Source organism: Dromaius novaehollandiae, chromosome 5 (assembly GCF_036370855.1).
Source record: "Dromaius novaehollandiae isolate bDroNov1 chromosome 5, bDroNov1.hap1, whole genome shotgun sequence".
Lineage (NCBI taxonomy): Eukaryota > Metazoa > Chordata > Aves > Casuariiformes > Dromaiidae > Dromaius > Dromaius novaehollandiae.
The window spans coordinates 59292854-59307307 of record NC_088102.1 but is presented as its reverse complement, the minus strand read 5'-3'; the positions used below and the strand labels follow the sequence as shown (position 1 = coordinate 59307307).

At 35.2% G+C, this 14454-nt stretch overlaps 1 protein-coding gene across 13 annotated transcripts in view; it reads right to left on the bottom strand.

Moving 5' to 3' along the window:
* The window catches only part of PPFIBP2 (PPFIA binding protein 2), a 110447-nt gene that overhangs the window by 90074 nt on the left and 5919 nt on the right, over window positions 1–14454 (bottom strand). For 4 of the 13 annotated variants that reach the window (XM_026104430.2, XM_026104437.2, XM_026104438.2 and 1 more), the window contains exons 1-2: window positions 2883–2991; window positions 456–553 (exon numbers count right to left, since the gene is read on the bottom strand). The exons of 2 other annotated variants lie outside the window; for them this stretch is intronic. In XM_026104430.2, the coding sequence (XP_025960215.1) occupies window positions 456–519 (64 nt within the window). In that variant the 5' untranslated portion in view covers window positions 520–553; window positions 2883–2991. Of the gene's footprint in view, window positions 1–455; window positions 554–2882; window positions 2992–14454 lie in introns of those variants that run through there. 7 more of the 13 variants (XM_064512952.1, XM_026104431.2, XM_026104433.2 and 4 more) reach the window with 4 other exon arrangements.

Genomic DNA, 14454 nt, shown 5'->3' with positions numbered 1-14454 from the left:
CCTCATCTCGGATGCTAGAATACTAAGAGAAGGATTTTTAATTGCCACATCATGAGAGCATCAGAAGACAGCAAATGGCGTTTTGCATCATATCCCTTTCTAGCACACATTTGTGCAAAAAGAAATTCATAGTTCCACTGCTGGAGAAGGGAGAATTATACATTCTAACTCACTAGGACAGGAAAGTAACTGATAGCATAGCTATCAAGTGTGTGTGTATGTATATATGTATATATACAAACACACACATATACATAGGTATAAATTTGGATAAATGCTAGCCAGCTAAGGAGATGCTACAGTCTTAGTGAAAACCACAGAAATTTGTCTATTGTAGAAAAAATGACAATTTGAGAAAAACAATAAAAAACAACACAAGAAAACTGTAGGAGGGACAAAAAACTAACATGGTTAGATCCCAAAGTAGATGGATGTAAAATAATGCATTATTATACCTGCAATGATGTCATCCATCTGCTCCAAAGCTGCTTCAAGCATATGACTAGCGTCGGAGGCCATGATCTATGATTTGTTCAGACCTTTACTCTTCCTACTGAAAAGACAGATGAAAGCATATGTATCATACTAAGATCAGACTCCATAGAAAATTTATTTCACTGTTACACTGTAAATTAAGCCATGCAAGCAAAAGTCCACTTAACAAAAATACAGCCTAATTAATATTAATTTTGATTTTTTGACTAGATTTTAGTAAAGCCAGCAAAAGGAAACAAACAATCTCAAATACACTGGAAACCTAGAATTCATCTGCACCTTATTCCTAACCAGAATTTTCTAAATTGAAAGTTGATTTCATTTCAACCTTCTCCACCGTGGGAAAACCATGAGAAATGCTGAAACTCAGTAATAAGCCCAAGACAATGGATTTTTTTTTAATACTAACAAATCAGAATTATTTGCCTCTTTCACAAATCAAGAATCCTAAGACACAGGCTCTTCTCCATGGCACTGGTGAAATATTCACAAAGATACACAGAAAATTCATTCATTAATAACCTCCATGTTATCAGTAAGTGTACGTGTCCTATGCCATTATGGTCAATGTATATAACAAAAGTATCTAAAGGGACAGATGGAGAAATGAGAGTCAGGAACTACTTTCTAATTTCAGCTCTGCCATGACAAACTATAGTTTGTCATAATGGGTAAGCCATTATTTAACTTCAGATCAAATACATGTGAAGAGCAACACGAGAATGTCATATTAGAAAATGGAAGAAAAGTCTTTAGTGTCCCCCAAGGCAAAGATTAATGTAAATGAATGCTTGGTTTTGTCTCTCCTTTTTTGTCAAAATAGTTATTTAAGTGTAGACAATGCTAAATGTAATTAAATTTCCCCAAAATGCATCTAATCTTTATAGCAGCTGCCTCAAATGTTTATTTAACGGTAAAAGAAATACCACAAATTATGTTCAGATTGAGTAATCTTGAAAGTCGTACGTCAGCTGACAAAGTTAAAATTTCAGAACACCTACACGTGATCCACACTTTCAAGACACTCCCTTTGACTCTGTTGATTCAACTTGTTGATTTTGGTAAGTTTCCATCTTCTGTTGTCACATTTACATGCCAGTAGCTTAGCAGATTCACTAAATACATTAGAGGTACCTGATCCTCCTCCTTCGCAAAATTTCTCCTAGTTCAAAGCGACCATAACTGGCAACAACCACCGCAGCAAAGGGAAATCCACCTATGGTAAGCAGCTGCCAAGGATGCACCTAAGCTACCTTGATCCTTTAGTTTATATGGCAGAAAAGATCCACTCCCCCAGAAACCTATGGCCACCCTCTGTGTTGGTGAATCACGACAGTAGACCAACTCAAGATTAGAAGGAAGAAAAAAAGTAAAAAATATTAGAAATAGCACAGAGTTTATATTGTTAGGTGGCACTGCATGCTCTTATTTGTATTGTAAGATTTTGCTCTGTGCCTAAAGCAGCTACAGCAATTCACATTTATTATTAAAAAGAAATGCAGGACTGCCATTCTTCCAAACTTCAAATATAGTATTTGACCATCTGTAGTGGAAAAGCTACAGGAAATACTAAATTATTACATTATAAATTTGACATTTTGGTAACAGCAAAACTTTCAATCAAGACCTTGACATGAAACAGAAAAATTATTTTGTTGAAAAATACCACCATATCTAAGTCTCGTATCTCCTCCCAACATCTACACTCCTCCTTGCCTTCTCATCCGTATGCATGGTATATTTGCTGCTTAACTGAATCAAGCTAGAGTAAAACCGGCTGGTCAAACAATACATGATTTATTAATAAAAGTAAAGTGCTTTGCTCCAGAGTAATAATGTAATATTACTTGCTTAACATCTTTTTCTAGACAGACCTGTTGCATGAGCTTCAGGCAAGTCTTATTTTCCCAGACACTCCCTTCTTCCAGTTTGACTGTTCTTAGCAATAATATGAAAACAGCTTCTTAGATCCCAAAAGGTTACAGTTACCATTTCTGATCTATATTTCTATAGCTGTGGATTTTTTGGCTTTTTTTTTTTTTTTTTTTTTTTTTTAAACAGCAAGACACCTGTATCAATCCCACAGCATGGTGAATGCCACAAAAAGAATATGTATATTTGCTGGCTTTTTAATTGCGATTGTTTTTATTTTTGCTTCTTGAGTGACATTAACAGATGCAAAACATCATGACTTATCTGCATGTATAAAAAACATACATACTTTGAAAAGCAGTTTTTCTTTAGTCATCAGAAAACCTGAAAAAGCTTCTTTATCTCCAATATTAAAGTAAAAGCTTTAATATTAGCATTAATATTTAATGTTCTAACTTTCACAACTATACCCAGATTAATTTATAGCAGAAAAATAGAGGAACCAATTAACTCACCTTTTCAGGACTCTAAGGAGAGAAGAATATATTTTTCCCCAATCAGTAAAAAGCATTCATTATTAATAGCGAAAGTTTTACTGTTAAGCAGACATAAGCCTAAATCATTATCATCCCTTCTAAGCCACATGCTCATAATAATTTAGAGCCCAACCCACAGATAAAGAAATCGCAACCCTGTTTGTTATAATTACATAAGTAATAAGATCTTCCAGGAAGTGCAGAGCAAACTGATCTGAAAGCTCTAAATTTATTTTGCTCAGCGAGCTTTACCCTATAAACCCCAATCTAAGATTTGCATTTCAAATAAGATGAAGAACAATCTCTGCTAGAACTGTTGTGCTTGCAGCCAATATCCCTTGCAAATTCCTTAACCTATTTTCCTTAGGTAAAACTATAGCTTACTGTGCCAACAGAACATAATATTTAATAGGCATATTCACTAGTCAAGATAGTCTTCATAGTCATGAAAAACCTTAATTAAATTTGAATCTTTCATGGCTGCCTTGAACCAGCAGCTGTCCAGAGATAAGAACATGAGCATTTAGGCAACTCCTGAGTCAGATGTTTTTCAAGGTTGCTGCTAATAATGATGTTGCCAATGTTATCAGTTGTGGAGAGGGGTGTGGTTTGTGCTAAGAACTCTCGAAATCCAGAGCTTGCCTTAATATTCAACGCTTTGTGTGGCCTTCAGTCTCCTCTCAAATTTAACAGACATAGCTAATAGTTAAATGCCACCACCTATCTTGCTGGGATGAATAAATATGTATTTATAAACCATTTTAAAGATTCAAAGTATCACACTGCTTTGTACTTAATGGTATAAGGAAATATTAAGTGCCTTGGCAAAGCTTCAGAAGTCCTCCATGGTTTTCTCAACTGCAAGATGCCTCCTAAGGTGTAATGAAGAATTGTGCATGATTTCCACCCCCAACCTCCCCCAGCCATATGCTGCACTCTATGCAGTCACTCCATGGGTCCACAACTGCTAATTCATCTCTCTAACCTGGCTCAGGAATTCGCAAGACACCGCCAAATGTAAGACTTACAAATACATATCTGGACTCTGGTCTTTTAAAAACTGGCATACCTCTCTCATTAAGTTAATCCTCAGCCTTAAATAACTATCTGCAGCTGCTAGGAATAGAAGGATTTCAGATCATGACTAGAATGACAGCCTAAGGAACACTACTTATATAGCATCATTCAGGGCTACCCAGCCAGAAATCCTATTCACATTAAGGCTTAAATTTCACTTATTTGTTAATATAGACACTACTTTCTTTATTTCCTTTTCATATGCTTCATTAGAACAGGTGGAAGGGTAAATAGGACACTTCCTCTATTACCATTTACATAGTAAATAAAAGGAAACAATCACATTACAGATTTTTTTTAAGTGTAACCAAAACAGGAATTAATAAAAGATATTTTTCAACTAGGGAGTTTATTTAGAAAGTGTAAAGCGTCCATGGCAGAGGGGGAAAAAAAACAAAAAACAAAAAGAAACTACCCACACCCACTAGAAAGAAATGCAGACTTCCCAAAGCTGCACAGAGACCTGAAGCTGAACCATCTGGAAGTGGCAGAAGAACTGGGAAAGTTTCTAGTCAACATATTGCTGGAAGTCCCCATACGTAGACATCCTTAGGCAGAGCTAGTACAATGCCTCATGATGGAAATGACCTATAAAACTCAGGTACGCTGGTACCTCGGTATTACCCTGGCATTGTAGAACCACCAGGTCCTGTGCTGCTGATAAAAGTTAGAGTTGCAGGCAGAAAGAACTATGCCACGTAAGCATATTTTACTAAATAATTTCAATAAAAATATATGACAGGGACTGAATGCATTTAAATTTACTGAAATCTGATAGTAAAACCACAAAGTCAAACATCTGTTTTCAAAAATACACCCGTTAGATTTGCAAATCTGAGTCGGAAATTGAACAACTTCTTTAGAAAGAGGGAAAAAAAGGAAAAAAAGGAAAAGAAAACACTTAAAAATACCGTAAGTGCTTTGGCTGATACTTCATGATACTTTGGAAGCACAAATCCCCTAAGAGTAACTCCTCCACAGGACCCATGAATATCAAGTTACAGTTGCTATTGGTACCATAACTGAATTTCCTGACTCATGTTTGTACCAAGTCTCATCCTTAAGTATAAAAGCTGATGCTGACAGAATGGCATGTGTAAAAAGTGAGGTTTCTTCAGCTCCTCTCTTCAGCAGTTTTTAATCAACCATAGGAAGCCCTTTACTCCTTAAGCTTTTTTATATATAAAACATAGTTCATAAAAACGTTAAAAAAGCACTTCCTAATTTAATTTTACATTTGCTATCAGATGCACAAATCCTTCATTCAGGTCCTCAAGCAATCAAAAATTGGTTAAGACTGTGTGTGCATAAATATATATATATAAAAATAAAAACCTTTATCTCTGTTATACACATTAACAAGGGAAATTCTGTAACTTCTGATTTTGCAAGTCTTAAAACCAAAATTGCATTATGCATTACTATATTAAGTGGGAAAAATTATTTTAGTTCAGTTGCCATTGAGCTACTCAAATTTCTAGCTAATTAAAATTTCAAAACAACACAATGAATCAATGCTTTGGATTTAAAGTTCAAATGAGTAAAGCATGGTGAAATATATGTGAGGAAAGTTTCTGAACCAAAACGTGAACACTTCTGGTCTTAAGGTGCAAAGGTGAATAGTATACAGAAGTCAGACTTGGTACTACAGTTCACATTTAGCCATAAAATATTGAGACGACAACAATAACAAAGTTACGCCCCACAAAATCATGACATTTAAAATAACTGTGTTGTTTTTTTCTTTCCCTTCTGATCTGAGATATTCACTAATCTCAAGATCACAACTTCAAGTTTTCTCTCATGAAGGCCAACACTTTAACTAAGTATCATGTAGGTCACTTCATTCCAGAACCTATGCCTGTAAAAAAGAAGAAAATCTAAAGATTGTGAAAGTTGGTAAATTTCAGCTGAGAAATGATATAATGAATGATACTGTGAAAGTAAATTGTTGCTCTAATAAATTGAAAAGTGAGAAATCATAATAAAAGTAAACACAGTAAAAAGTAATCACAGTCATGCATGAATGAACTCTTTGCCATAGGGTATAACAGAAGACAAGACCTTGAAATAAACTGAGAGATTAGGTACATGGGATTAACAAAAAGATTCAAAGCTATACTCTGTAAAAATCCTAACACTTCAAACAAACTATATTGAAAAAAAACCCAGCAACAACAAAACAACAGTTTTTTATCCTTGAGAATTAAGAGAAAAATTTCTTATGGGTCAAGAATAGGCTTTTTAAAATCTCCCTGAAGCATAGGCTTCTCAGCCTGGCCATGACAAGCCTAGTTGATCAGGCCAATTCCTAATGGAAAATCCTAATGTTCAATATGTTTGCCTTCCTGCATTTCAGTAAGTTTTATAAATAGAGATTGTTCTTCTAACCTACTAAGCTGTCATGAAACTAATTTAGCAGAATAAGCATTTACTAATGAATTCATTCTATTTAGCAAATAAGTGCATGTGCATAAATCCCACTATGGCTACAGAAGTGTATGTGAGCACTGTGAAGACTTTGCTGTAACTGTGGTATGACTTACGCAGGTGCTGTTTTGAATATCAGTCTGAAAACATAGCTGTTTCATTGAAGACTGCCAATGCTACGATAGGGTCAGAAGATCTGATGCCTCAAAGAAGTGTATGGGAGCCTGATTTTTAAATCTGCCCACAGTGTCTACTTCCTTCCCTTCCTTTATGTGCACAGAGGACTATTTTAAAAATCAGCTGCTTTGCCAACATCAAAGAGCAGACACTAATCAACCAGCTTAGTCTTCAGAACCCACAGAACCCTTCATCCTAGTGCCTCCATGTTTATGTATCTTTGTAGTATAATCTAGACAGGTGTCCATCAAAATTCATATGACTCAGGCAGAGAATGGCTACGTGTTTTTGGAACCCCGCCACCATAAGAACAGTCATGCAGGCTCAGACTAAAAGTCTGCCTGACCAAGTGCTCTGTCTCCTGTCACGTTCAGTATAATGCACGTGTAGGGTGATCAGTCTCCTGGTCTACCTTTCTTTCTTTCCCGTCACTGAAACATTTTGTACAGCAATTTACAAATAATTGGAAACATCACTAGGCTGGTTTAATATCACCCACTCTGCATCTGTGAACACAAACACACTTAATTCGCACTAACAGGAACTGATAATATCAAGTACTTCTGCATAAATTTAAGCCTCAGTAGCTATTTTGAGGAAAGCATCTGTGGGAAACAAAGAAAAGATACACTTCTGCCAGAAACAGCAAACTCAACATAAGTGAATCTGCCTGGATTAAAACATTGAAACTAAAAACAACAAATGGGTCACTACTAAAAGCACCACATCCCACATCACCCATCTCATCACTGAAAAAAAATATACATTTTATAGCTGTGTCAGTTTAAGGTTTATGCTTATGAACACTGCTTTCTTATATTGATTCCTTCCTGAGTATCAATGAAAATATCTTTGCAAAAAGCCATCTTAGGTTTTTCCCTTTCTTTGACTACAGAATTTTTATAACTAAAAGGCAAAAATTCTCCATGGCAAGTTAAATCCTGATCTAAAATGACACATTTTTTGATTTTGCTCCTCCTTTATTCAGAATGTGGAAAAGCCAATTCCCTGCAGAATCTGGCCAACAAGTAAGGAAGTAGCTGAATCAGACATTCTGCCACAACTTATTTCTAAAATCAAAGAATGGTATATTCTGCTATCATACTGACTTTCCATACTTTAAGGATAAACACAATTTACTAATTACAAGAGAAAGCATTATATGGGGTGGCAATGTTGCAATACAGACACAAATCAGTAACTTGACATCCAAAAGAAACATTCTGTTTTTTTTAAACTTTGCATAGGTGAGAGAAACTTGTAGTATCTCCCAGCTGAAGAAATGTTATTACAGCTGGCAAGAAAAATGTGACATCCTTTATTCCCATTTTTCCATCAGGCTCTGGCAGAAATACGAATACCAAGATGACTAGAGACTAGGAGCTCAGTTATGCACCCACTGAAACCAGCAGCTGACTTGAGAGGGAACAAGAGGAAGCCCATAAATGAATGTGTGCCCAGATACATAGGTCTCTCTGATGACTTGTTCTATGACAACGCTCTATTTCCTCACGGGAAAACCTGTTTAGCTAGGAATGCGTCTTAACAGCATGAGCCACACTGAAGACCCACTCAAGTGTTTATTTCACTCTCATCTATGCAAATTACTACTGTTTCCCGCTCAACTGTCACCCTGAAATAAGTAAATTTCAGGTAATTATATATCCAGTTTTGAGTACTTTGTGCACTCTTCTTATATTTTTACAAAAGAGTTCTGTAGCGCCCAGCATGCTGCATGAATCAAGTCTGATATATGCAATGGCACAAGATACAAGAGAGAACTTGGAAGTCTACTGTTATATATAGCATCCTTCATCACCAAGCACGCCAGGCATTCTCAAGTTCTTAACAACCACAAAGCCCATCAAGCTGTGTCTGCCAACCATTTCAGAGAATTTATTCTGAGTGCTATGCAAATGTAAATTGTAGTAAAATTTAACAGATACATTCATGGAGCGCTAAACGGTTTAACAGATAATTACACATTTATAAATTATTTCATTAAAAGCTTAGATGGCTGAAGTGATTGAAGATACAATTACATATAATATTTTGAAATAAAAGCTTCTAAAACTCCATGCAAAATGGTTCAAAAGTAACAGTGATCTGTCAATTAAATTTGACTCCATATCCTTTCTCTTTTCTTAAATAAAATATTAAAAATTGCCCCATCAGTCAATATAGAATCATGACAGACTAAGCTACTGCACTCAGTCTTGTAACATTTCTCCTCACCGGAAGAGTGTTGAATAGCAGTTGAACTTCTAGACAAATGGTCTTACCAAATATGAAACTCTTAACTACTATGTGACACTTTTTGTCAGACCCAAAGACTACCTCACGGAAGAGCATAACTTACACATACATTTTATAGATGTGAACACTAATGGCAGAGAGATGAACGTGACTTGAAGAGGAATACACATCAGGTTAATAGAAGAACTCTCTCGACTGCCCCATTTCCGATAAACCAAAATATCAAGTGTAAATTAAATGAACAAGTTTCAGTGTTAAATCATGTCATGAAGGGCAAATCAAACCAAGTTTAATTTTTCCTTGCAAAATATGCAAGATATATAGGACTAAGCAACAAAATGCATAGCCACAGTTCCATGCACAGGGATGCCTGTCTATTTGAGTTTGCAAAACTTAAAAAGTATATACATTGCTTGCTGAAAGAGACTAACTGCTCAGCAAAACTAGTTTCACATATGAATCTCCATAGCTATCATATTCCAGTTTAGTCATTTTGGCTTACAGGTTTGTTCTCACATTTCATTCAGAAAGCTTTTGAAAGTTTTGCAAATCAAAAAAATGCCATTCTTACCACAAACAGAATGCAAGAGCTGTACCTTGAAACAGACCCATTCATGAATTCAATATTCTTCCCTTTTTTATATACATATTTACATACTAAGTTCAGGATGCTATCTGCATATTGGTTTATCAACAGGGTGTATATAAAGGATCACTTTTGTTCTCTTTTTATTGTGAATTCCCATTACTTTCAGGGCACACAAAATTGGAATTCAACCATTCTAATGAACACACATAGGTTACAAAAGTCTGGCTGTTCGTGTTTAAGTGGTTAATTAAAATACTTACCTAAAAACAAATCTAGAGAAAACCTTTCTGATACATGAAACAGTGCAAATAAACATTTTCTTCACTAGCACAACAGGTAATGGGGAAGACCCTGAATTTTAAGCTACAGAAATGTCTGTGGTTACGAGTAATGTATTAAGTGAAAAAAAATGAGATTGCTTCTTGCAGATACAATGGCAAAGAACGGAAGCTTCTCTCCCCCATAGAGCACAGCTCCCAAACCAAATACAGTCAGAAATATTTTTAAAAAGACACCTAAACATGTTTTTGTCTTCAGAGTTTCTGAGAATGATTTAATGGCTAGAAGCACTCCAATAAATGCATCCCATTTAAGACCTGTACATGTGAAAATTAATGGGAACAGCCTCCAGGCTTTCAATGTTTATACAGCTACCTCCCTGTTCTACAATTTCATTGCCTCAGTGGAGGTATCATAGAGGATCTCTTTTGCAAGGCTAGATCTATTTTAGTTAAGAAGCATATATGCATAAATTTAATTATTTTCTCATTGTATCATTCTACTATTCCCTTTCTCCCTCCTTGGAAGCACAGCTCAACACTTCCCAAGTCAGTCAGCTGTTCAAAAAGGTAAAATTAAACAACAGGCAAATCCTCTTTTGGCAACAAAAGTCATGACATCTTGCAGGTTCTTTAATTTCTGAATTTTATTCTGCTTGAAAAGCTCCATATTACCTACTTAAAAGACAATCATTTTTGGCAAGTTTTTCAGGATAGTGCTACAGATAGCACAACTCCACAAATCTGCATGTTTGTCATTATGGGTCAGGTAGCACAGCAGCAAAAGCTCTACTGTATATTCTGCTCTAAGCACTCACAGAATTTTTAACATTGTCAGAGCAGAAATTTCTCTTCCATTTCCAGTACAGACTCAGAATCACAAAACTGTGCAATAGCTGACATTCTTTGCAAAGAGACATGCCACGTCATGCCACTTGAAATTAAAGCGTTCTTCACAGTTTTAGTAAGAAAAGTATTTTGAAATCAAATTTGCAAAGACAAATAGCAATGACTAAGAAGTGTTTGACAAATTAAAGCCTGCACTAAAATCTGTACTACTGTGTTACTGCTAGTCCTACCAAAAATTCTTAAGATTGAAACAAACTGAAAAATTGCAGTTGTTAATGCAAATGCTACAGTATAATTGTATATGAAGCAATACGTTGTTATAAAGTTAGTCAAATTTTACTGGTTCTGAAGTAAATGGATTTAAAAAACTTTGTACTGACACAGAAGATAAATGAAACAATTCTTATATTACCTTAAAGGGTGCGAATGTCATTACAGCGTGGCCAGAAGTCCTCTAGTACAAAGCTACAGTCCCAAACAGTAACCATATCTGAGGGGATACTTAGTGTCAGGCCCTTATGCATCCTGTCTCACTTTACAGTGCTTGATGTTGAAACTCAGAGCAGCTTTTCAGAACTGTATGAAAGGTTTACTACTCATAGTTGCTTCTACTGCAAATAAATGTGTGGAGTTTCTTGAGGTAATAACTCTATCGCATATTTTATTGCTTAATTACAATGCCTCTATAGGGACCTATTCAGTAAAAAGGCCACAAAATTAAATGATTTCATGTTAATGAGCTTGCAATGCCCTTAACAGCTAACCTTAACAGCTATCAACTGATTATGACAAGCTTTTCACAAGTTTCTTATATCTGTGGCCAAGGGACAGTGCATAAAATCAAAAACAGCAGAAAAAAAGATTGAACAACTAATCAAATCACTGGATGGAATTAACTAACTGTTCCTTTGATTACACGATACAAAAGGAAATCAAAAGTTCACTGTCAGATTCTTCAGATTGAGTTTATTTCATTTTGCAGAAACTGGTTCAAAGTCTGCTCTCATATCAGTGATCATGACAACTTTAGTCTAAAGAACTAACTTTAGACTAAATTTGTATGTAAAATCCAATTTGCTACTTTATTAGAGAAAAATTTAGTTGACTGCATTCTGTGCCTTCTTGTGCCTTCAAAGATTCCAAGTGGAGATATTCATGAGAATTTTACTAATTCCGAAAAACATACCCAGCTTTTTGCCACATGAAGAAAATGAGGCTATGTTAACAAATACTAAACTGCTCTCTCACAATGAAATTATTTCTTCTCTAGTAGCCCTTACTGATAAGTGATAGTTTAGCTACATGACAGAAACAGTACAGTTTACCTGTTAGTTAACAAAAGCAAATGAAAACCATTTGCTCTGGAAATGATATTTACATGCAACCTACCTAGCATGACAGTTTTATCAGTCTTAACTCCTTTAGAACCTCTGCATCTGAGGGCCCACATCTGGGTTTTCAAAGGAAGTGAGCAGCTGCTAGTCCCATTCTTGTCTATTAGCCCTCAGATACTCCAAACCTCTGATTAAATCAAAGATTAACAATGACTAGTGAATCCAAAACAGGTTCTAGAGCATGAATTCCCTCTTGTACCAAAAAAAAAAAAAAGTTCACTTTAAACACAACCTCCTCTCCCCCCATGTTAAATAAATGCAATCTTACATCTACAATCTTTCATTTTGCAAGTAGTTTATTCTTATGTGAAGTGAGCACAAGCTGGGCTTTACAACCTACAAACTAAACTGAAGGTATTACCAAATTTCTTAATTAGAGGGTACAAACAAAGCAAAACAAAATATGACTACAATTTTTGCAACAGTTTTCTAATCTTTAGCCTAGCTTACAACTGTTAGGAAATGTAGCACACACTGGACAAAGTACAGATGAACAACTGTTGTAGACTGTTAAGTACTTTTCACAACACACTACCAAATGTTCTGCAGTGCAGGCCAGAACAGATTTTTACCTTGCACAATAGCTTGTTATAACAACTCTCCTTTCTTCTAGTAACAAAAGGTTCTATTACCATTTTCCCTTTGTACATCTGAAGTTTGGCAGATCAGACTATGAATTGTTCTTTGCTGTTTCATAGAAGATTACTACTTTGGATATGTTCAGCTTCCTATATTGAAGATTTTAATTCCTCATTCAAGAAACAACATGCAACAGTTCAAAATCATTTAACTAATCATTTATGTTTTTGACTCTCAGATGTTCAGGTTTAATATAATTCATATTAACACTAAAATATTTTGTATATATACTTTTCTTTAAGAAAACATGGAAGACTACTTTCAGGAAATAAAATGAAATTATTTGCTTAATTATTTTTGATTTTTTTCCAGAGGCAATTAACACATTCTTTAAGAGAATTACACGTCTTGCTTTCATTAATATTTTACAATCAGACTATGCTTCTAGTCCATACAAGTCACTCCAAATACAATTTTAATATTTGTATTTATTCCCTTGAAATAATTATTTGATGTAAAATTATTATATTTTGCAAAAATGTAAAAATGTAATGTCAAATTATTACATCTTACAAAGAATGTTTATAAAGACCCCACTACTCCCACCCCCACCCCACCCCCCATAAAACCTCAAAAAGCATAATCAGGTTGCATAACACTTTGCAAACATAGCATTTGCATGTTACACAGGTATTTTAATTCCAGCTGGTTTCTGTCTCCCCCTCCACTGCAAGTACATTTAATGCACAGTTAACAAGGGTAGCTGGGATCCATGTCTAAGTACCTGGGTTAAAGCTCTTCCTGCATTACCTACAGTCTCAGTGTTCCTGCAGTTGTCAATTCACGCTTGGACACATTTCAGGATCCAGTGACTTATTTCAACATCTTTTCTGCTAGTCTATGAGGTGATCATAAATCTGCTCTTGGAATTGTTTAGGGAGTGATGATAAGATCAGTGAAAGATGACCCATTTTTACGCAATTTTTCACTTGCACCCTCACCGCAAAGCACATAGGGAGGCTACAATCATAACTGAACCAAAGCCCAAATTCTAACTTCTTATCTGAGATCAGGCATAAAAGCCCGATAAAGAGGTTTTCCTGCATGAAGGAAAGGAACAGAATTAACACTAAATTTCAGGTAAGACCTCATATTAATTGTATTGTGAAAACATCCCTTTACACCTAATGAGAACCACTATATGCAGCAAATGGAAGTGTTGTAAAAGCTGGTTACTGATAGTACGGCTTATCACTGGCTGAAATTTCACCAAGGCATTGAATATATGCAACAAATTTCATTATGAACTCTGGAGTGATATTACATTTTAAATAAAAGGTTGAAAAAGTTTGATGAAAAAAATCTTAGTACATCTCCCACCTAATACTGTGCACAGTGAATAATACCATCTAGCGAAACGCAGAAACTTTGTCTTCCCAGGATGCTTAGTGCTGGTCTCTTACCTGTTTAAGATACTGGATTTACCTGTCCAAGGTCTTTGCTAGAGAAAGTTTTAAAATACTTTGGTTTGGGAACTGATTGGATTACATACATTAGTTTATGATCATCACAGAATCTAATTTATAAATCTTACTGCAAAATAATTAGAATAAGATGTTCTGATTATGTACTATTAAAACAGATACTACCATCTGCACTGTACTGGAATAAAACTATGACTCACTGTGTTGCAATAAAAAAATATTTTCCCCTGTCAAACTAAGACTTCTGAGATAAACTTTGGGTAGAAATCTGTGCAAATGGGAAATAAAACTGTATCTTTGTATGAACAGTATAGATACAAAAAGGCATCCCCAACTAAATCATCTTTGAATTTGGAGACCAACTAGATTTGTTTTCACAAGGTGATAAAATAAAACATCAATTCCAATACTCTCAGTGCTTGAAATCCAGATTGAAAT